This window comes from Triturus cristatus, chromosome 2_2, assembly GCF_964204655.1.
Source record: "Triturus cristatus chromosome 2_2, aTriCri1.1, whole genome shotgun sequence".
In the NCBI taxonomy this organism is placed as follows: domain Eukaryota; kingdom Metazoa; phylum Chordata; class Amphibia; order Caudata; family Salamandridae; genus Triturus; species Triturus cristatus.
In genome coordinates this window covers 965138933-965161208 of record NC_140582.1, presented here as the reverse complement: position 1 = coordinate 965161208, position 22276 = coordinate 965138933, and the positions used below count along the sequence as shown (strand labels likewise).

The 22276-nt window shown below is 45.6% G+C and overlaps 1 protein-coding gene across 1 annotated transcript in view; it reads right to left on the bottom strand.

The window, feature by feature from the left end:
• Positions 1-22276, bottom strand: part of TAPT1 (transmembrane anterior posterior transformation 1) — a 443118-nt gene that overhangs the window by 275699 nt on the left and 145143 nt on the right. The window contains exons 3-4 of the mRNA XM_085642381.1: positions 18634-18752; positions 2872-3034 (exon numbers count right to left, since the gene is read on the bottom strand). Coding sequence (XP_085498507.1) covers positions 2872-3034; positions 18634-18752 — 282 coding nt within the window. The remainder of the gene's footprint in view (positions 1-2871; positions 3035-18633; positions 18753-22276) is intronic.

Genomic DNA, 22276 nt, shown 5'->3' with positions numbered 1-22276 from the left:
GCCACGGATGGCACATGCCAATGACTTCAGGGTTAGCAATAAGATGGACAGGGGGTCTTCTGAGAGCCACTCTGATATGAGAGGATGCTGCAGAGGTACAGAAAGGAACAGAAGGGCACAACCAAGTTTGACAACTTGGAGGACCCATTTGTTGGATGAGATGGACTTCCAACCTGGGATAAAATGTTGAATCCTGCCTCCCACAAGGTGGTGGTGTGCCGCTAAGAGAAAAGTGGCCTAGAGAATGATGACGCAGAGGAGGGGAGACTGGGAAGATCGGTGACCTGCATGCTTGGTCTCCACCCCGACCACAAAAATATTATGGTGACTGATGCCTTGCTTTGTCTATATGCCCACCTTCTGGAGTACCCTCGAAACGGGGAAATTGAGGAGGAAACTGTATGGCAGGGGTCAAAAGGCCCAAAGAATGTGCTGTGGCCCAGCTTTCTTTGAAGCATTCTAGGGCAGAATCACTTTTGCCAACTAGGAATGATCCATCAAAAGGCACATCTTACCCACTTTTTTCACTTGTCTAAAGGAACTGCATACTTCATTGGATTACATATCTATAAGGATTGCCTGCCCCTCTCCAGAAAAACCTGTGGATTGCATCCATGCATAGCAACAGAGCAACAGACTAATGGTGACTGCTTGCACCAGGCAATTGGCTGTGTTCAGTCGAGCATAAATTACATATTTGTTTGCATTCGGACCATCTTGAATGGTTTGAGCCAAGGAGACCCTAAACTCTTTCAGGACTGATGTAAATCTTGCTGGCCATGTCCTAGAGGGCATGAGTATAATGGCCTAGTATACAAACCTTGTTGAACGTCTTCATGGCTAGGCTGCCCAAATAGAACATTCATTTCATGAACGCTTAAATCCTTTTCGACTCATTGTCCAGGGGGATAGTAGGGAATGAATTAGGATTCACCTTGCTGTTGCAAGCATGGACCTCCAAATTCTCAGTAGTAGTATGCGGTGTACAAATATCTGGATCTCCAGGTGCCAGTGTGTGGTGCCAGGCCACCTGCCTTTCCACCAGTCGGCAAAAGCAAGGCTTAGATAAAGTTTCCATAAAGCATTTTGTTAGGGTCTTGGTGAATGGGAGTAAGGGCTCAAAGGAAGCAGGATCACGTTGCAAAGCTTATGTAGGGATATTTGTCGTAGCTTCAAATGGAGACAGTAATAGGTCCAGGACTTTAAAAGTATATTTAATTACCACTGCAAAGAAAGCACTCTTTCGATGGGCCTGAGGGGGAAAGAAATCAACACTGTATCAAGGGAAGCATCAAGCCCACTGGCCGCCGATAAATCCATGTATAAAATGTAATCAACATAATGTGGGGTAAATCAGCCACATTATCATTATAGTCCTCTCCGAAGGCTAAACGCTGGTCTGACTTGGAACCAAAAAGATGATGTAGCCTCAGATGACTGCTCTACAGTAGCAGGAGTGTATTATCGGATTCAGGCTAGATAGGTAATGGGTGTGCTGGTGTGGAGTCAGAGTGTGAGTACTGTCTGGGTCGGACATCGGAGTCAGTAGTGGATTCCCCTCCGGTACCGACAACGTTGAGACAGGCGTCGAAGAAAGAGTCAGAATGGAACTCTTCAACGGAGTCGCAGCTGAACCCGGAATGGGTTCCATGGGGTCAGATGGTGCCAAGTACCAATCCGCTGGCAGTAACCTAACTGCAGGCCTCAGTGGATCCTTGGGGCCAAACAGGCACACCAGAGGAAGCCGCAAGAGTACCAAAAATATGCAGCATGGACTCCTTAAATCCCTCAAGCAGTTGCGGCTTCGCCAATAAGCTTGGTAACTTAGGGCATATCGGGATGTACTGCAGGATCAGCTCCTCGATAGGGAACAAGATCCGAGTAGCACCTTGATGCCCTTGCACATTGTATTAAGATATAGAGTGGGGGAAGTGATAGAATTCCGCTTCACCTCGTATTTTAGCTTCAATCTGGATTTTGACTTACCAGATGACTTTGACCACAAAGAAGACCTGTTGCGGGAATGGGCATGAGAGAGCAGGAATGCATCTGCCCCCTTGACCTGGAGCACAACTTGGGCTCCATGGTCCAGCATTGCCTCTGGGTGCATGAGGGCACTCATTTTACGACTTGGGGTCATGCCCTGACCCAAACACCAAAGACGCACCTTGTGCTGATCCGTCAGCGACATCTCTTTTCAACAGTCACAGCATAGTTTGAAACTGTAATTTTCGGTAGGGACATAATTCCTTTGCACACTAGATTTCAATTTTAAATGTTGTCAATACAGAAAAAAGGGTGAGGTGCTCGCATTCGAATACGTCGAAAGGAAGGAACTCACATCAGGGTGCAGGGGTGGCGCCTATATGGCTAAGTGCCAGCGGGTGGGACAAAGAGCACTACTTTGGAAATCTCCCAGATCCAGAATATTCTAAAGGTGAGGAAACTGCAGTCAGAAGTATCCTTCAGAACCTGAATTTGGTCAATTTTGGTCCATTTACGATTTAAGACAAATTGGACAATGCTACAGCCCAAGAGATTCTTTCGTTCACTAAACATAATTGGAAACAAGTGGAATACCCAAATATCACCTAGGGAGTCTGACCAGATCGGGGACCAGTTTGAAAGCTTAAATCCCCTTCATTCAACAAAAAGAAGGGTTGTAAGGAAATCCTAGGTGGAGGATCTGGCTTAAGCAAATAACAGCGTGACCTTATGCTTCCTTTTTATGTCCCTGTTAGTCTGCAGGAGAGTGATGCAGGACACGAAAACGTTCAAAAGGAGGGTGAGAGAACGACTGCAGAAATAGCAGGGGATTTCGTTTTGTAATTTCTTCAAGCATGATATGCTAGTCAAATGGTCTGTGCTCACCTCCAGCATGTTGTAGATTATGTACAGCTTTATCACAGACTGTCCTCTTATTAGATGGTACATCATAGAGTAGTCGACATAGTGCATCATGAAATAGCAGAGTACCAAAATAACTCCTTTCATAATGTCGCACACCTGAGCTGGCTGAAGAATCCGCCTGTTACTGAAAAAGAGTAAAGGGAGAGGGTTACAAAAGAAGTGAGTTTTTCAAAACTGTTATTTATAATTCTACATAGATAGAGGTGTCAGAAATAACAGCATTACAACTTCAATTGATCTAATTTTTCATATGCAATGATAAATCCTACTAGCCTTTAAATTACAACTGGATTGGGTTTTCAGTAGCTAAACTAATAAATTACAGTAACAAACAAAGATATTAAGTAAAGCTTACATTTTGTGTATCATGCTTTTGGTATTTTAAATATAGTGATCAGAGCCATAGTTTTTGCATCTGTGATTAGGACCACGGAAACCACTTAAGTATCCTGGGAACGCAGGGTATGTCTGTCAATCATATATGTAATTTAGAATGTACAAATCAAATTGGGTTCCAAGCTGAGGGGACCCAGTAATGACCGGTAAATACCAAGTGAGTGGTAAAACCAATGTATACAAAAAGAAGCAAAAAGGAAACACTAAAAATACCAAGACAAAAAGTCAGGTTACTCATTTGGCCAAAAAGGACCAGTTCAATGCTGGGAAATATTTTGTTCCTGCTAATAAAGCATATAAGAGTGGTTATATTGTGAAAAATTGATAACATAACTACGTTTGACAGCGATTTGCATAAAAACTGGTGTTCAGGTTTACAATCACTCAAATAGTGCCAATATACCCTGCATATCTGGTATTAAGAACAGTACATAGACCAAAATCACCTTCTGTTATTGTGGGCTCTTAGCGCACCAGAAATATACTTTGAATGACTGTGTCCCCTTCAGAGAACAGTAATAGCAAGGACTTCTTAATACTAGAGCCATTTGGTTGCTTCACAGGCACAGGACGACTGCTTACCATTATGTCCATGTGGTATGTGCAAGCACGCTGCTTATGGGATGTCCATGGAAGGATTCCTGTAACATTCTCACTGGGTTCCATTGTGTTCGCTGTCATTTTCGACCTTTACATGGAGTTCCTTTGGTCTCTACTCACTGAGAACAGTATACAAACTCACCAATATACCAATGGCACACAACTACTTGAAAGTCTCCTGTCCTCCATACATCCAACATCTCACACTCTGCTTGCAGCTCATCCAGAGCTGGAAATCCAGCACATACCTGAAAGGAAAATGTTACTTACCCAGTAAGCATCTGTTCTTCGCATGTAGAGCTGTAGATTCACATGCTTTGCCTAATCCTGCCATCTACTGTTGGGCCCGGATGTTTGCACTTCGAAGAAGTCTTTCCAGTCACGAGGTAGGCGATTCCTCCTTTCGGTGATAGTGCGCATGGGCATCAACTCCATTGTTAGATTGGGTGAGAATGGAGTTAGTAAGAGTAGAATAGAGACGTCCATGCGTATGTATATAAAGTAAGAGACCTGCAACATATATAGGTACCCGGGGAGGCAGGTGGGCGCATGCGAATCTACAGCTCTACATGCCAAGAACGGATGCCTACTGGGTAAGTACCATTTCCCGTTCGAGGCATGTGAGCTGCAGATCACATGCTTTGCATAGACTATACAGCAGTATTCTCCCAAAGCGGTAGCTTATGTGTAGCCGTTGCAGTTGCCAGAAAGAGTGTTCCAAGTACTGCCTGGCCTACATTAGCTTGTTGTCTACACAATAGTGTTTGGTGAATTTGTGTAGTGTAGACCATGTTGCAGCTTTATAGATGTCCGCTATGGGGATGTTTCCTAAGAAAGCCATAGTAACCCCTAGTTTGCGGGCGGAATGTGCTCTAGGAGGTATTGATAAAGCCCTCTTTGCTTCTGTATAGCATGTCTGAATGCATTTAACAATTCACCGAGCAATACCCGATTTAGAAATTGGATTGCCTTTGTGTGGTGAAGCAGAAGCTACAAAGAGTTGTTTTGTTTTACGAAATGGTTTAGTCCTTTCTATGAAATACATTAATGCTCGTTTAACATCAAAAGTGTGTAGAGCCCATTCTGCCACTGAATCTGGTTGAGGAAAGAACACAGGCAACTCAACAGATTAATTGATGTGAAAAGCAGATACCACTTTTGGTGCGAGACATAGTTTTTGATGAGGAACTACTGAGAGCTCCAACAGGGTAGTGAACCAAGGCTGACGGGCCCATGTGGGAGCTACTAGGATCAGTGTGAGGGATGTTTGCCTGAGCTCCCGAACCACCAGTGGAATGAGTAGGAGAGGCGGAAAAGCATAGGCAAATATCCCTGACCACTTTATCCATAGTGCATAGTGCAGTTCCTTTGGACAATGGGTGTGGATACCTGGAGGCGAAGTTTGGGCATTTTGCATTTTGGTGGGTGGCGAACAGATCCATCTGTGGAAAACCCCACATTTGAAATAACGGCAGGAGAACTTGCGGGTAAAGTTCCCACTCGTGAATCTGTTGTCTTTGCCTGCTGAGAAGATCTGCAATCTGATTGTTTACTCCTGGGAGGTGTTCTTCTAGGAATAAATCTTGTGATGTATGGCCCACCTCCAAATGGCTTCTGCAGGCCGTAAGATCTCTTTTGGGCTTGCGCAGAACTTGTTCAGTGACCAGTGCAATTCGCCACCTTCACTGGTTGCCTGTAGCCAGGCGAATTGAGTTTAAGGCATTGTGTATTGCCTTAAAAATTCTGAAATTGGCACCTCCCCAAATTCTGTCTGACCTTCTTCTACCTTACACTCCTACACAATCACTTCGATCTATGGGACAATGTCTGGTAGTGATTCCCCGGGTGAGAAGAGTCCGTGCGGGTGGGCGCTCTTTTCGCAATAGAGCTGCCATTCTGTGGAATTCTTTGCCGGCCCGCATTTGTGGGTTTACTAACTACTTTCATTTTAGAAAAGCCATTAAGACATTTCTGTAGGCCTTCAGTGTTTTATGCATACGGCTCTTTTGTTGCTCAGCGCCGGGACGCCTCTTAGCTGAGGCAGCTGTCGCGCTCTATAAAACCCGTTAACATAACATAACAAGTCTTGACAGCTGGAGAGTGTAAGTTATACCCTGTTTTTTTGTATGTAATACATGGCTGTCATGTTTTCGGTGCCCATCAGGACAGCTTTGCCTGCAAGGTGAGTCTGGAAGGCCACAAGCGCTAGAAATACTGCTAGCAGCTCTAGTTGATTGATGTGAAGTTGCTTTTGACTCCACAAACCTTGAATTGTGCGAGTTTGGCCGCAACCAGAGAGCGATGCATCTGCTGTTAGCAGTGTCTGTGGAATTGGGTAGATGAAGGGCCGCCCTTTGGATAGGTTTTGTGGATTCTACCACTGCAGAGAGCGATGGGTGCGGCCATCCACCAACACTAGATCTGACAATTAACCCAGAGACTGATTCCACTGACGTGCTAAACATTCCTGAAAGGGACGCATTTGAAGTCTTGCATGGGGAGCTATCACGATGCAAGATGCCATCATTCCCAGTAGTTTCATAAATACCCAAGCTGGTAATAACTGGTTGGACCGAACTGCGAAACTATAGCCTGAATACTGTGGATCCTGGCTGCACTGGGACAGACTAAAGCTTTTTGAGTATTGAGAGTGGCTCCCAAGTATGTTTGCGTGTTGGAGGGTTGGAGATGGGACTTAAACATGTTTACTTTGAACCCCAGGTCATGCAGTAATTGAACTGTTATAGGAGTGTGCTGGAGACACTTTGGATGAGAACTGGCAATGAGCCAATCATCCACGTATGGGAAGACATGAATATGTTGTCTTCGTAGGTGAGCAGCGACTACTGCCAGGCATTTGGTGAATACTTTGGGAGCAGTGGTGACTCAGAATGTTGTCCTGCTACCACAAACCTGAAATACTTGCGATGAGCGAGATGTATCGGAATATGGAAGTATGCGTCCTTTAATAAGTCTAGAGTAGACAAAGTCGCCTTGCTGTCAGGGTGGGAGCACTTGAAGTGTCACCATGTGAAAGTGATCCAAGTGAATATATTGATTTAGCTCTCTGAGATACAGTATAGGCCTGAGAGAGCAGTCCTTTTTGGGTATGAGAAAATATAGGGAGTACACGCCGGACCCTTGATATTGTAATGGTACGGGCTCTATAGCTCCCTTTTGCAGAAGAGAGTGAATCTCCTGTTTGAGGTGTTGATGCTCTGGTGACATTGTGTGTGAATGTGGAGGAATATTTGGTAAGCTCCAGGCAATAACCAGATTGGATAATTCCTAGGACCCATCTGTCTGAAGTGATTGTATGCCAGAAGGGGAGGAATTGAGAGAGACGTCCCCCGACAGGTGTGGAATGATTGTGGGAAGAGGTGGCAAGTCACGGTTTGTTTGTTGCGGGGGAAGTGCGGGGTGTGGAACCTCTACCTCTTCCCTTGCCATTATTTCCTTGAAACCCACCTCGAAAGCAACCTCTTGAAGAGGGTGATTGACTGTTACCTCTGCGTGATGTTTAGGTGTTGTCTATGGATGTGTTCTTGGAGACCCCCCTGTAGAAGGAGCGACGAAAAGAATGCCGAATGGATGGGGACTGAAGAGCTCCCATGGATTTAGCGACATCTGTGTGCTTTTTCGTCTTCTCTACGGAAAGTATCTACCACAGGACCAAATAGATGCTCTTTGTCAAAGGGTAGATTTAAAATAGAAGTCTGGACTTCGGGTTTAAACCCTGAAATTCTGAGCCAGGCGTGTCTCCTTAGCAAGACACTGGTGTTAACTGCACGAGCGGCAGTGTAAGCTACACCTAAAGCGCACCTTATGGAGGTGTTCGAAATCAGTTTCTCTTCCTGAACTAGGTCGTGTGCCTTAGCCTTATGTTCGTCTGGTAAAAATTGGAGCAATTGCTTCAATTAGTCATAATGCGCTCAATCATATCTGGCTAAAAGACCCTGAGTATTGGCAATACACCCGTGATTGGCTGCCTGCGCAGCTACTCTTTTCCCAGAGGCATCTATCAGTTTGGATTCCTTGTGTGGAGGAGGGGCATCTCCTGACGTTTGTGAGTTTGCCTGTTTATTGATGTTAGAAACTACTAGGGAGTCTAATGGTAACTGACCCTTGATATAAAATGGATCTGTAGGTGCAGGTTTATATTTTTTGTTCACCCTTGGTGTAAGGATTCTTGCACGCACAGGGTCTTTAAAAATTTTGTCTGCATGTTTAAGCATACCCTTAAGCATGGGCAGTGTATGAGTGGATCTTTGTGACAAGCTTAAAGTTTCAAACAGAAAATCCTCCTCAAGAGACTCTGTGAAGCTGAGCTCCATGATATTCAGCAGCCCTATTTATTAATTCTATGTACCCTACATTATCATCAGGTGGAGAGGGTTTTGAAAGGTATAAGTCTGGGTCATTGTCTGTGTTTGGATCTGCATTATAATTGTTCCATGCATCACAACTATTGTCATCTGCTCCAACCCCATCCCCATCACCCTGGTTGTCAAGTGATTATGGTGAATTTGTGGGTGTTAGAAGCACATTTGGGTTAGGTAGGGAAGAAAGTGAGAGAGGATGAGAAGGGTACGTACCAACACTTTTACTTTTAAGAGGAATGTGGTAAGTGTCCTCCGTCTCTGGCTTGCGTTTAACTGGCAATTTTGCATGAATATGTCCAGTTTTGGGATTAATGGCCAATTCTTTTTGTTTCGGGTCCAGGTTGGAAGGCGGGACGTAGAAACAATGCTCCTTGGATGGCGGGGGAGCTGTTTTCTCTTTTGGTGCCAACATTTTTAGAGCTGGTATTTTCGGTGCGAAGCTTTCGGATCCGAAGAGATTTTGTGTTTCGGCAACGAAGGGATTGTCACAACAACATGATTTGGTTTTGGTGCAGAGTGTTTCGGCTCGGTGCCGGAATGGGGCTGATTCTATCCCCAGCCGGAAGGCTTTATTTGTTCTGGTGCCGGGCCCAAAGGCGGGGAGTTGGAAACCTGTTCTCTGTGCCTACCTTGGCCCGAAGGCAGAGGAGGGACCGGAGCCTTTTTCTAGGGCAGAGTTTGGGGTAGGGGAGCATTAGTACTTAAGGTACGATGACTCTGCGGAATGTCTTCGTCCATGTCGGAGTCGGCTTCTGACACGGAAATGTGTTCGTATTCTTCTTGGGCTCCTTGCGCGTCTAAGGCATCGTGGTCGGAATCTTCTCCGAAGAAATCCGGAGCAGAGCCGCTATGTTGTTGATACATTTTGTGACGTCAAGCCCGACGGTCGGGGAGAGTTTTCTTGGATCCGAAGGATCGCCACGCGTCACAGTCTTGTTTGTTGTGTTCCGGAGACAGACAAGTTGGAGACTAGTGGGAGCCGGTGCACGGAAACTTGGTGCGACACCAGGGACAGAATTTAAATGGAGTCCGTTCCATTGACTGCGAGCTGACCCGACGCGGCTAGGCCCAACGGCCTTCCACAAGGTTTCCGATCGAAAGAGATTTTCTAAGTCGATAAAATACGCAGAGAATGGGAAACGAGATTGAATAATAATACCGTCGAGGGTGAGTGGATTGCGCACCAAGGGGAACCCAAGAAACAGTATTGAACTAGAGCGCAGTGTGAGAAAGTGGCTCTGTATATACTGTTCCCAAATAGGTACAGTGTGCACAGAGTCCACAGTCCCCAGATGTTTGGCGGAGGCTAAAGTTAGATATAACCTTACTCTCTAAAGTGGTAGCTTGGTCGAGCAGTAAGGCAGTATCAGAGGACAGTGCAAAGCATTTGCTGCACACACTCAGTCAGCAAATGGTCTAACACACTCAATAACTGAACTCTAGGCCGATGGTTTATATAAAAAATATATGTCTGTTTTATTTTAGAACCAACAATAGGTATTAAAATATACTTTCTCAGAATGAGATGTTTTTGTTGAATACTTTTGCAATATGCAAGTGACTTTTGTAGATAGTTACAGGTTGTTGCAATTGGCAACACAATTTCAAACACAATAATGCATTGAGCTCAATGGAAGTTTTAAGTTATTTGCAATAGATTACTTTCAGGATTACTTTTGTAACTCCAGGACTGGATCCTAGATTCAGTCCTGGGACAGTTCTTAGAAACAAGTGATAAAAGTCTACTTAGTTACTGTTGTGATTTTTAGGCAATATTTTGCTATTTTAAAAGTTGACACTTAGAAGAAATTTCATAGAAAACAGTCAATGATTCCCTATGGGAGAAAATTCAAGTTGCAGGTAAAGTAGGTTCTCGTTACTTTTGTAATCCAGTACTGGGCTCCTAGACTAAGTGCTGGGACCTCTATCTAAAACAGGTAAGCAATTACGTTTTCACAGTTAGCACGATTTTTAAAGAATATTTGAAGTTTGCAAAAATCGACACTTAGAAGAAATTTCACAGAAAAACAGTCAATGATTTCCTAAGGAAGAAAATTGGGTTACTGGTAAGTACGGTTGTGAATATTTTTCAGGGTCAGTGCTGGGCACCAAGATCCAGCACTGGGATCTCTCCTAAAACCAGGTGTGTATTGTCATTTTCGTTACTCGGTTGATTTTTGGTGAATATTTTAAGTTTTAGAAACTCCACACTTAGAAGAAATTTCAGAAGAAACCAGTCAATGTTACCCTATGGAGGAAAATTGGGTTATCGACTTTTGGGTAAGTACTCTACTGGCAGAGTTAAGGTTCTGGGCACAGACTCAGGGGTCTCCCTGGGTCAGGTAGGTACAGTTGTTACACCCTCAGCGGCACATGGGCAGCCGAGTGCAGAGTGAGTTAGGCCCAATGTTATCCTATGGGAGGCAGGGGGGCCTTGGTTGGTGGCTGCTGACTAGCAGGCCACGCGGCTGTGGGAGCTGGGCTCCTGGTCACTTGCTGGGGGCAAATGGGGAAGTAGATAGGTTTAGAGGCTACACTGCCAGGGCCACTTGGGCGGCTGGGTGCAGAGTGTTTTTGAGCCTTCGGGCACTCAATAGATTTCAATGGGTAAGTTCCTGGCTGAAAAAAGGCTGCAAGCTCGGGACGAAGATTCTTCAGGTGCCACCACCACTTCGAGAGGTAAGTTGGGTAGTTGGAGGATAGGTAGGTACCCAGGAGTTGGGCACAGGGGGCCGCAGGGCGCCAGGTGCAGGGGTGCCTTTTGGTGTCGGGAAATCTTACCCTCTGTTGATCGCGGTTGGGGGGGTACCTGGTTCTGAGGCTGCAGACGTAGTCAGGAGCGTCGAGGGAAGTCCATGGGTGCCGGACTCGGGGTCACAGTCGCCGAGGTGTCATCCTCGTGGTATTTGTTCACTCCGGCACAAGTCAGGCTTGGCGGGTGCAGAGTGTGCAGGGTTCGCGGTTCCGGGCTGATGCCAGGGATTAGAAGCTGATTTTGAGCAGAGCCTCTGCTCATGGCAGTCCCAGGTGCTTAGAGCCAAAATGTAGCCAGGTCCTCCGGGGTTTGTGAGGTTGCTGGCCACAAAAGGTGCCGGGATGTAGCAGGGGCAGGTTCGAGGGTCGACAGGCCGGTAGGGCTGGGGCCAAAGCAGTTGGTGTCTTCCTCTTCTTAGCAGCTGCACGGAAGGTCTTCTTTGGTCCCTGCCCAGGGGTGGGTACACCCCCTCCCTATCCTGCCACTCTCCTGTGGGAGGGGGGCAGTAGCCTAGTCCTGGTTGGGTAGGCCCTCCCATCTTCAAGATGGTGAGCGCCCGGAGATGTGCTTCGCTTCACCTCACCTCCCCCACCTGAGGGGTGGGGTTGGCAGGCTGGCACATCCCCTGTCCTTATTTGGGGTTTCCAGCCAGGCTTCCTGCCAGAGTGGGGGCAGCAAGTGGCCTGGGGAAGCTCACAGAGACGGCATGCCTTTGAAGCTTCCCCCTGTCCATCCTGGGGGAGGAGACCTAGCACCTCGCCCAGGATGTGCATTGTTGCAGGCCCAGGAGATCAGGGGCTCTCCTACCCAGGGGTCCAGCAACATGTCTGCTGTGTGGCAGCCTAGGCAGCCTCCCAGACCAAACGTGGATTGTAGGTTAGGTTTCAGGGGGCATCTCTAAGATGCCCTCTGTGGTGCTTGGTACATTAAATCCCACACTGGCATCAGTGCGGGTTTAATGTGCTGAGAAGTTTGATACCAAACTTCTCAGTCTTCAGTGTTGCCATTATGGTGCTGTGGAGTTCGTGTTTGACGAGCTCTCAGCACTATGTACTCTTAAATGGCAGCACTGCACTTGCTGTGCCCAGGAATGGACCTGGGTACTGTAGGGGCACAGGGCTCATGCTCCTGTGCCCACACCACTGGCATAGGGCACCCAGCTAGAGGGGTGGCTGATGTATGCCAGGGCAGTGTAAGTGGTGGGCATGGCACACAGGGATGTGTGCCATGTCGACTCTTTGTTTTGTCTTGTACCCAGACACTCAGCCTGCAAGGGCAGTGTGTGTGTTAGGGTACAGGGCCTCTAAGGGTGGCACAAAGAGTGCTGCAGCCCTTAGAGCCCTTCCCTGGTCACAAGGCCCTGGGTACCTAGGGTATCATTTACCAGGGGCTGACATGTGGCCAGGGTTTGCCAATTTGGGTTTGAGGTTTTTAGGGAAGGAACATAGGCCCTGGGCACCTGATTGGCAGCAGTCCAGGGCACACTCAGTCAAAGTACATTCAGCAATTCAGCAAAAAGTGGGGGCATACCATGCAAGAAAGATGGCACATTCTCACACGCAGCAATTCACGTCCGAACCCGATGGCAGAAAATAACAATCTATCAATGGAGTTGATGCACATGCGCACTATCACCGAAAGGAGGAGTCACCTACCTCGTTACTGGAAAGACCTCTTTGAAGAAAAACAAAGTGCAAACATCTGGACCCAACACTAGGTGGCAGGAGTATGCAAAGCATGTGATCTACAGCTCACATGCCTCGAACCTTTTGTTTTTCAGCATATTTTATTGATCAGAACTTGCAATCAGAGTACATAGAAACCCACTCAGGGCTACATTTCCCGACAATTATAAGCATTTTTCACAATGTTTACAGTTCCATTCAGATTGTTGCAAACATTTATTTATTTATTTGCTTATATAGCGCCTGAATCACCCCCGAAGGGGTATCTCCGCGCTTGCGGGCAAATAGGAGAAAAAGACGATGATGAGAGAGACATCTAGAATAAAAATGTTTTCAAGGACTTTCTGAAGCGGAGGTAGGCCGTGCATTGCCTCAGTGTTAACGGAAGCAAATTCCAGTTCCGAGGGACAAGGTAGGAAAAAGCCTTCCCCAGGTCCTGGCTTTGTAGATGCACGGAACTTTGAGAAGTAATTTTGAGGTGGATCGCAGGTCTCTAAGGGGAGTGTAATGACAGCTTCTCCGTCAAGTATGTTGGCCCGTTACCGTATACTGCCTTGTGGGTAATGCAGCAGACCTTAAAAACTATTCGCTTGCGCACCGGGAGCCAGTGCAGTTTCCGCAGTAGTAAATTCGACGGAGATCTGTGGGGGGCGTTCAATACCAGACGCGCTGCTGTGTTCTGCACCACCTGCAAACTATCCAACACAGCCTCATTAGCCGATATCAGTAGGGCATTACAATAGTCAAGTCGACTTATGACAAGAGACTGGACAAGAGTCTTCTGTGTGTGATCAGGAAGAAATGGAAACACACGCCTCAAAAGGCTGAATACATGAATGCATGAGCTAACCATTTGAGACACCTGCTCCTTCATGTTTAATCTCTGCTCGATGCGCACCCCAAGATTATTTACTGATGCCTTCGAGGCAGGGAGGGCACCTAGATCCCTGGGCCACCATTCTGGTGTCCACAACAGGGTGGCTTCTCCAAAAAACATAATCTCTGTTTTTCCGGCATTTAGTTGAAGATAGTTGGTACTCATCCACTGAGATATTGCTAGCATGCCGGCAGCGAAGTTAGTCTGAGCTGTAGTAGAGTGTTCATCAGAGGAGAAGGTGTCATCCGCATAAGATATTGGAACAAATCCAAATGTCCTCATAAGGTTGGCCAAGGGAGAAATGTAGATATTGAATAAAGTAGGGCTTAAACAGGATCCCTGTGGTACTCCCTTGGACAACTTCTTAGACTTGGACATATATGGGTCCCAGCTAACTGTCTGGGAGCGATCTGAGAGGAAGCTGGTCATCCACTGCAATGCCTTTCCTTTTAGCCCGGACTCCTCTAATCTTCTGAGCAAAATGTGATGGTTTACGGTGTCGAATGCCGCCGAAAGGTCTAAAAGCACCAATAAGGTGGATTGACCTCTATCTAATGATAGCCTAATATAGTCCGTGACTGCCACTAGGGCTGTCTCCGTACTATATTTCAACATGATTGAGTTAACAGTATACCTCAAGTATGTGACAGTTATCACGGTCCAGCAAAACATGTATGGATCAATCATTGTCCTAGTGTCTCATTGTGTTCTCGCATAGGAACACTCATACAGTACGAGTCTGATATGTTGTGAATTTGCCACTTTCCTCCTGGGCCGCTTTAAGCTTGTAACCACTGCACGGGACTACAGCTTGACTTCAAGGGGCCTTTCATCGGACTATGCTGAGAGGTCTGTTAGGGCTGCTTTCACACCTCCAATGCAGCTTGCCTGAAGGTTCTTGTAATAACAGTAAGTAGTAGGAGCGACTTAATTCCAGTTTATAGACATAAAGGGTGTGTAATGAGGTGTCTCTAGAGCATACCAGAGCTGGAGAGATGACTAATAGATATAAACCCCAAACTGACCCATGCACACCAATGATCAGCTAGAGGGTGCCAATGGGACCAGCAAGGATGCTGGACTGTAGAGCTTGAGCAAACGCCAGCTGAGACACATTTACGATTTGTCAGATGCTAGTCTTTGCAACCGCTTAATAGCCTAATTGTAGTCTAGAAGGATGTGATGAAATACACAATGTGTAGGTTGTGGACAGTACTATTCTTCAGAGCAGCAGATCCAGGGAATCCACATGCACTGTGCATTTGTGGTGGAGAATATAAAGCCATGCTATTATTTATCAACGCCACTCTATCAAAGATACTAGTCAACCACCAACATGATCAAGTCACACAAGTATTTGAGCTGGTCGTCAGTTCGGATGGGTGTCATGAGACTTGTTATGCTCTTTATTTGCAAACAAACTAAAAAATACAAACTTGGAGAGCAAATTATTTGCTAGACACCATTTCCATGTTGCAGTATTGATGGCCCCATGGTAAAGTATTTGTTAAAAGACTCACTATAAGACCAAATGTTGTACTTTTATTGTATGAAACACATTTCTGCAGTATTCGCATATTTCTCACTTTTTTCTATACAAAGAAGCTGTATTCCTGATCAAACCAACAGAAGCAATTTCAGCCTATTTTGTAACATGTTCTGAGTTCAGGAATAACTTAAATCAAACCTAATTTTTCATTTTGTTACTGTATACTTAATACACGCATCAACGTAGGGCTGATGGCTGGCCCATCCTGGCACTGCGTCTGCTACCCCGCCCCTTATCCTAAGATAGCCTTTCTGTACTGCTCCAGCATCCCGAAGGGGGGGGAGAGAAGGAGTTGTGGGAGTGATTTGGCAGCCTTACCCCCAATATGCCCACCCAAAAAAAACCAAGGTTAAAGAAGTTAGTAAAAAACTTCCTTATTTGGATTTGCGGGTATGTAAGGCCTGGAATGTATGAAAGTAAACTAGAACAAAAATAATGGTTAAGAGGTGGCGAGTGGTACATGAAGGTGCAGCACCCTAACTGGAAAAATAGCAGGCTAGCAGAAACAAAATGCACACAAAAACAGATGTACAGTTAACAGCCTTAAAGACAAGATGTAGGTAGTGGGGGTTGGGGGGAGGTTGGAATAAGGATAAAGTACTGGCTAGAACAGGCACGGTTGAGTTTGAAGAAGAAGCGGAAAGGAGCTAGGTATTATGAAGTCGTAGTCTTGGTAGGAAAGGTAGTTGCATATTTCAGACAACACTTCTGCCTTTCTTGCGTATCGGCTCAAGCTGCTACACTGGGCACTTCTTTTCACTGCGCTACACACCAATAGATAGTTCATCGAATGACTTCTTCATTGAAACTGCCAATTCACTGAAGCCCTTGTTAACCCCTCTCTGTGCATTTCTAAACTGAACATCCCCAAACACTCTGCCAAGAGCCAGTATCAAAGTCACTGCGCATTTTTACCTACTTCACAAAGGAGAAGTAGAGAATTCAGGGCATCCCATCATACCCCTTTACTGATGACCATTAAGTGCTTCAGTAAAAACATTTAAGTGAGCGCACCACACCAATGCACTGCACATGCATCATCTTATCCCAGGGCACCACTAATCAATCACTAATTTCTTCCAACCACTACTGTAACAGCCACTAGTCACTTCACAAAGGTAAACAACCTTTACAACGCAACTTTTACAACGCACTACCATTACAACGAAACTTTTACAACGAACGCGATGTAACCACGCGATGCCATTACAACGCAAGTCTTTACATCGACTTGCGCTAGATGGCGTGCTAACATTACAAATAGTGTAGTTTACTATCCCAACACCTTCCCTACTGTTAAGTGGACTGGAGTTGGAATAGTAAATTACGCTTTTCTAATGTTAGCACGCCATCTAGCGCAAGTCGATGTAAAGACTTGCGTTGTAATGGCATAGCGTAGTAACATCGCAGTCGTTGTAAAAACCGCGATGTAACTGCACGCGTTGTAAAGACTCGCGTTGTTACGTCATACATCCCTTCACGAAGCATCTAACACAAATATACTCAGCACCCGTAAATCGTTTGCCGAGCACCAGGGATAATTCCCTGGATACTTCCAACCTCCTCACTTTCACCAAGCAACCATAAATCCTTCACAGAGTATTCCTAATGAGGGCTGGCATGGAGGCATCTGTTGAAGGGTGGTTGATTTGCGTCAGCCCTGCCCTCCAGTTTCCTGTTCCTGATCTCTGCATCAGTTGTCCTGTAGGGGTGAACTGCAGCCATGTTGGGTCCTACGGTACTACCACAGAAACCCTTCAGCTGCTGCTGGGTGTGTTATGAATATTGGAAACTCTCAAAGATGTCGGCAGTGCTGGCTGGATTTGCTGGTGGTGTGTCAAAGCTGGATGGGTGCATTGTGGGCAGCTGCAGAGCGGTCACGGAGCCGCAGAGCTGTATCCAAGCATCAGTATGCGGCCTCAGTTACGATACTACTGGTGCCTCCTGTTTCCGTGCCCCCTCCTCACCTTGGTTATGTGAATTTGAGCTGTGGTGAGCACCCTCCTATGGATATGAAGGTTCTCGGGCTGTACAATGTCTGCATCCCTGTTTTTCGTTGCCTGAGAGATGATGGCTCATTAGAGAGGACTTTGGTGGTACTGCCTACACTTTTGCAGCCCTGGCTTAGGAATGGTCATGCTTCATACTCTCCTGGAATGTAAAGACTGCTCATTTGTTTGAAGGAACTTTCCAGCTCCACTTAGATTATCCATACAAGCGAGAATCATCGTATTAGTGGAACACTGGTCTTTGTGACGAGAGATACGTTCCGGTGTTTTATTGACTTCCTATCTGCTGATAGGACTGGTTATCACATTCATGTTACTTTGCACTGTTAAATAATTCGCTTCACTGTTATTTTTGCATTTATTAATTGTAGTAATGAAATAATGTGGTCTAAAAGACGTTTGTTCAAAGTACTGTAATACATACTAAACAAACAACAAGCTCTTCACTGAGCACTTTTAACCCCTTCACTCCGTGGCCGTTGAGCACATCCCTGGGCAGCACAATAAAGTCTGTGAGCCTCACAAGAACATGTGAGCTACTCCATCCAATCCTTTATTTAAAGTTTAATATAGCTCGAACCATGTAATTTTCTGCGTCAGAGCGCTTACACAGTTAGGAACCTTATAACTATGTATGAATTATGTGCAGGAGCAGAAATCACAATCAATGTGACGTTAGAAAACCAGGATCCTTTAACATGTTTCTTAGCCTTGTGAATATCTTCTGAACTGATGAAGGAAGAAAGTTTATGATCTCGTCTTTGTTCGAGGTTTGTTCTGGTTGAAGCTTGGCTCAAGACTGATTCCTCACTGAATCGAGTGGAATGTTCAGCAGGAAAAATGTCATCATTTTCTTGAAGACGATGCATAGGCGGTGGTTCGGAATGTTGTTCCAGGTATGACGTGCAGCACTTGAGAAGGATTGTCTAAGAATTGTTATTTACTTAATTTATGGATTGCTGGAGAAAGCTTTTCTGGGGGCGGTTCCCAGACACCAGAACACTATTAACTTGTTTTCGTGCTTCCCCCATATTGGTAATCCCATTCATTTCACCCTTAGATTGGCAGTGAAATACTAGCCCTCCCTTAGCAGTCCAATGGCGGGAGCATGCAGATCAGTTTACCGTCGTTTACTTGATGAAACAAAGCTAAATAACCGAGCTGCTGTCAATGCTCATGCAGTGCAGTTCCCATCATCTTCACATCTTCAAAGAGAGGACGCGGATTGCGTTGTGCCCAACAGATGGCCTCCAACGTTTGAAAAACATGTGTTCAAGTGTTAATGGAAGACGGAGCTCCGAGCACAACTTTAGAGAGCCAGAAATAATCTCACTATCTGGTAAACGTCATAAAATGACTTCCCGTTTTAAGGGCGAGATCTCAAAGTGCAGGTTGAAAGAACAAGTACGTCCAAAACGAATACAAGTCTTAATTCACACAGACCTCTTCAATGGATGCGGTGGAACTCACCTTAAACCACAGCATGGCAGGGTAAGGAACCGGATTAGTGCCAGGAGGACTCTCAGAGGGAGCAGGGTGAACACGTATAAAAAGGCATCCAGGCACAGAAAGATTCCAAACACCATCAACTAAGAAAACGGAGAGAGAAAAGGCACGTCAGAGGCATGATGGATAAGCACTTGTGTCACAACAATATACAGCTACTGCTCCAAGAAGCGCGCTTAGTGTGTTTAGATTCACTTTACAACATGCACCAGTCAGACTATGTACAGCTCGAAAATGATGAAGGTGATGAAAGTCACTATACAAGACTCCAAAGGAAGTAAATAAATATAGAATTGTTCCACTCTAACAACATTCATTTTTAGAATACAGTCCTTGCCTTGAGAAGGAAAACAATTTATAAAGCTCATATTCTCAGAATAGTGCACTTCTGGCACATTTTATACACTGCCTATAGCACAGCTCATCAACTCACTATCTGTATTCAAGGAAAGAAAACGTGTTACTTGCCTTGCTGCTCTAGGAGATGACCTTTAGAAATCAATCAGCTCTTTTCAAGTGCTTGTGCTGGCATCCACCTTGCGGGAGCGCGCAGGGGCCATCTGTTTGCAATTAGCGTGGCCGCGGGCGCGTCTGCCCTTTTCAAGCATTCGTGCTTGTTCATCTTCTCTGTAACCCTCTACTCTTCAAACTGCTGAAGAAATGCATTTGAAGTCTTCCACTGTCTCGCTTTTACCTCTCACTACTTACGAAGAGCTCCTATGCCCTGTGTAAAACTGCACAAATAAATTGCAAAGAGAAATACACACATTCTACCCTCTTCCCGCCGTCCCCACCTCTTAAGGTAGGCAGTCGCCTCTCCCTCGATGGACTCTCTTCAGCACGGCTGTCTTGTCCCCACCAATCACAGCCTGTCTCGCCTGTTCCCTGCCGAGTATACCCTGTCGCCCACATGTCCTCGTGCTGTGACGGTCACTACTCCGCATTCTCCGACTACCCCGTGCCCAGCAGTCTCCACTGCTAGTCTCACAGCCTCCACCTCACTCTTGCTCTCTCCTCCTCGTTTAAGTGCCTCACCTGCTCTTTCCTCTCAAATTCAGACTTGTCCTAGAAAGTGTGCCCGCCTCTCTCTCCGGCTGGGCCCCTTCTCCTCGTCTAACTTTTCTTCTCTCCCGGTACCGATGTCCCCCTTTCATCTTGCGTCACAGCTGCACATCTCCCTCCGTGTCAATATCTCTTTCCCCCGTTACCTCCCATCGATCACTTCCTGCCCCCTAACCCTCCCCTCCCTGTGTCTCTGCTTGGAATCGGTCTCTCAGCCTCTGCTCCCCCGGGTGCCTCCCCTCCGAGACTGATGCACACATAAAGGCACGCAGAGCAGCGGATGAAAAGTAAACATGGCCGGGGAATTCCCGCTTCGGTCCCTCAGCCATCTGTCCTCCACTGGCGATGTCCGAGGCTACCCCGACAGCATCCCCACCACCCATTAAAACAGGATCGCAGGGTGAGGGCATCCAGCCAGCAGGGAGACCCCAACCAGTGCCTAACACCATCAGGCGTCATCTCAGACTCCCGTCCGGAAAGGATAGGCACTGGGATGGAGTCTTTGCAGAAATGGGATATTAACGTACCACAAACTACCAACAAAATAAATAGACAAAAAACACACGCGGTTCCACCCGCTCCACCTGATGCTTGATCTCTAGCCACAAAAGTTTAAGTTCTGACCCATCTTTGCGGGTGTGCTCTTATCACTTACTTACATTTGAAATGTAATCCGATACTTTCTAAAAGCCTCCTAAAAATCCCTGTAACAGCCCAAAGTGCAGCAGTCCAGTACTGCGCTTCCAGGGTAGACAAGTACCTAACAACCTAGCAGTTTGACATACCGTGGGGGTTTCCTCACCTTTTTATCCTGGATGTTTGTCCGGGTCAGCACCGGATTACCAGAAATACTCAGCAGGTAAGCAATCTCCCACCCAGTGCTACACGTAGTAAAACCTGTAAATGTTAAGCACCCAGAATAACGTGCTGCATGGTTAAAAACTTATGAGGTCCCAAAGGCAAGACCTATTGGCTATGCCAATGCTTGTTTTTTTTTTTTTTTTTTTTTTAAACAAACACAACTTAAATACTTGTACATGAACTGTACACATTTCAGAATATATCAGGGGTTAGGAAAGCAAAAATTAAACACATTTGCTCGTCATTCTGAAGGGTGAAAGAAAAATATTTTGGTAGGATCAAAAAAAATGAATACACTTTTACTTGGTGATGCGCAAATGATAAATATTCACAGAAACCTGATTTCCACACATTATCTGTGTGCTGTATAGCTTTATCAGTGCCTGTGCAAATTTAGTGGCCTACTGTATGGTGCTTTAGTAATATGTTTCTGATAGGGTGCTTCAAAATGACCCACCAGCTACATATTGCACTCTTACTACTCTCCTGTTGAATACTTTTGCTACACTCTGTGTGAAGCGAGGATTTTCACAATCTGTATGACTTCAGGGATGTAGCACTGATGTCAGCATCACCACTCTTAAAAGGATTCCAGCAACACTGGTGCAAAGGTTCTGAACCATGGCTGTAAGTCCTGTTTTAAAACAATCCCCTGCTTTCCCACGCAAGACTTAGTGAACCTTCCAGTATTTTTTGCTTTTTTTTTTTACTTCCCAAAGCCCTTTTACCAGAGAATGTGCTTACTAAACGTACTCATTCACAATCATCCCACTTGTGTATGACTTTCCCACATACACTGAGAAATATGGATGGGGCCTAAAGGCCAGCGCTGCCAACTTTGGATCTGAGGAACCAGGTTCAATTCCCAGCGTTGGCTCTGGGCAAATCATTTATTCTCCCATGCTTTAAATAAAATGATATTGGCTTAATGCAAAGTAATATGGTGCTTATGTAAAGTGCTTTAATGACTTTGGGTAGTGTTCATACTATATAAACTTTTTTAAATATATATATATATATATATATATATATATATATTCACTGAAAAAACCATAGGTTTCACACATGTTATAGTTAGCGGAAATTTTACTGATAAAAAACCAATGAAATTCCCCCGTTATAGTTAGTGCAGGCAACTATAACTCACGCGACCGCAATCCTCTGCTGATGCTAATACTGTATTTAGACACTTATTTGCCCATGTCTTCTTCCATACATTTTTAGCTATACATATATTACAAATATTTTTTTTTCATAAAGACACATATGTCATCAGCAGAAGATTGCGGTCGCGTGAGTTATAGTTGCCTGCACTAACTATAACGGGGGAATTTCATTGGTTTTTTATCAGTAAAATTTCCGCTAACTATAACATGTGTGAAACCTATGGTTTTTTCAGTGAATTTGCAAGGTTTTTTAAATGCTAATTCCTAACTATAACGTGTGTGAAACCTATGGTTTTTTCAGTGAATTTGTACGGTTTTTTAAATGCTAAGTTACTTTACGCCATTCGTGGCGTGCGCGCCCACTTAACGCAGTTCGTTCCGTGCGCGCACGGTGCGCTTCGCGCACCGTGCGCGCACAGTGAGCACGCGGTGCGCTTCGCGCACCTCGCGCCCACTTTACGCAGTTAGTGCCGTGCACGCACGGTGGGCACGCGGTGCGATGACAAAGCAAGAAAGCA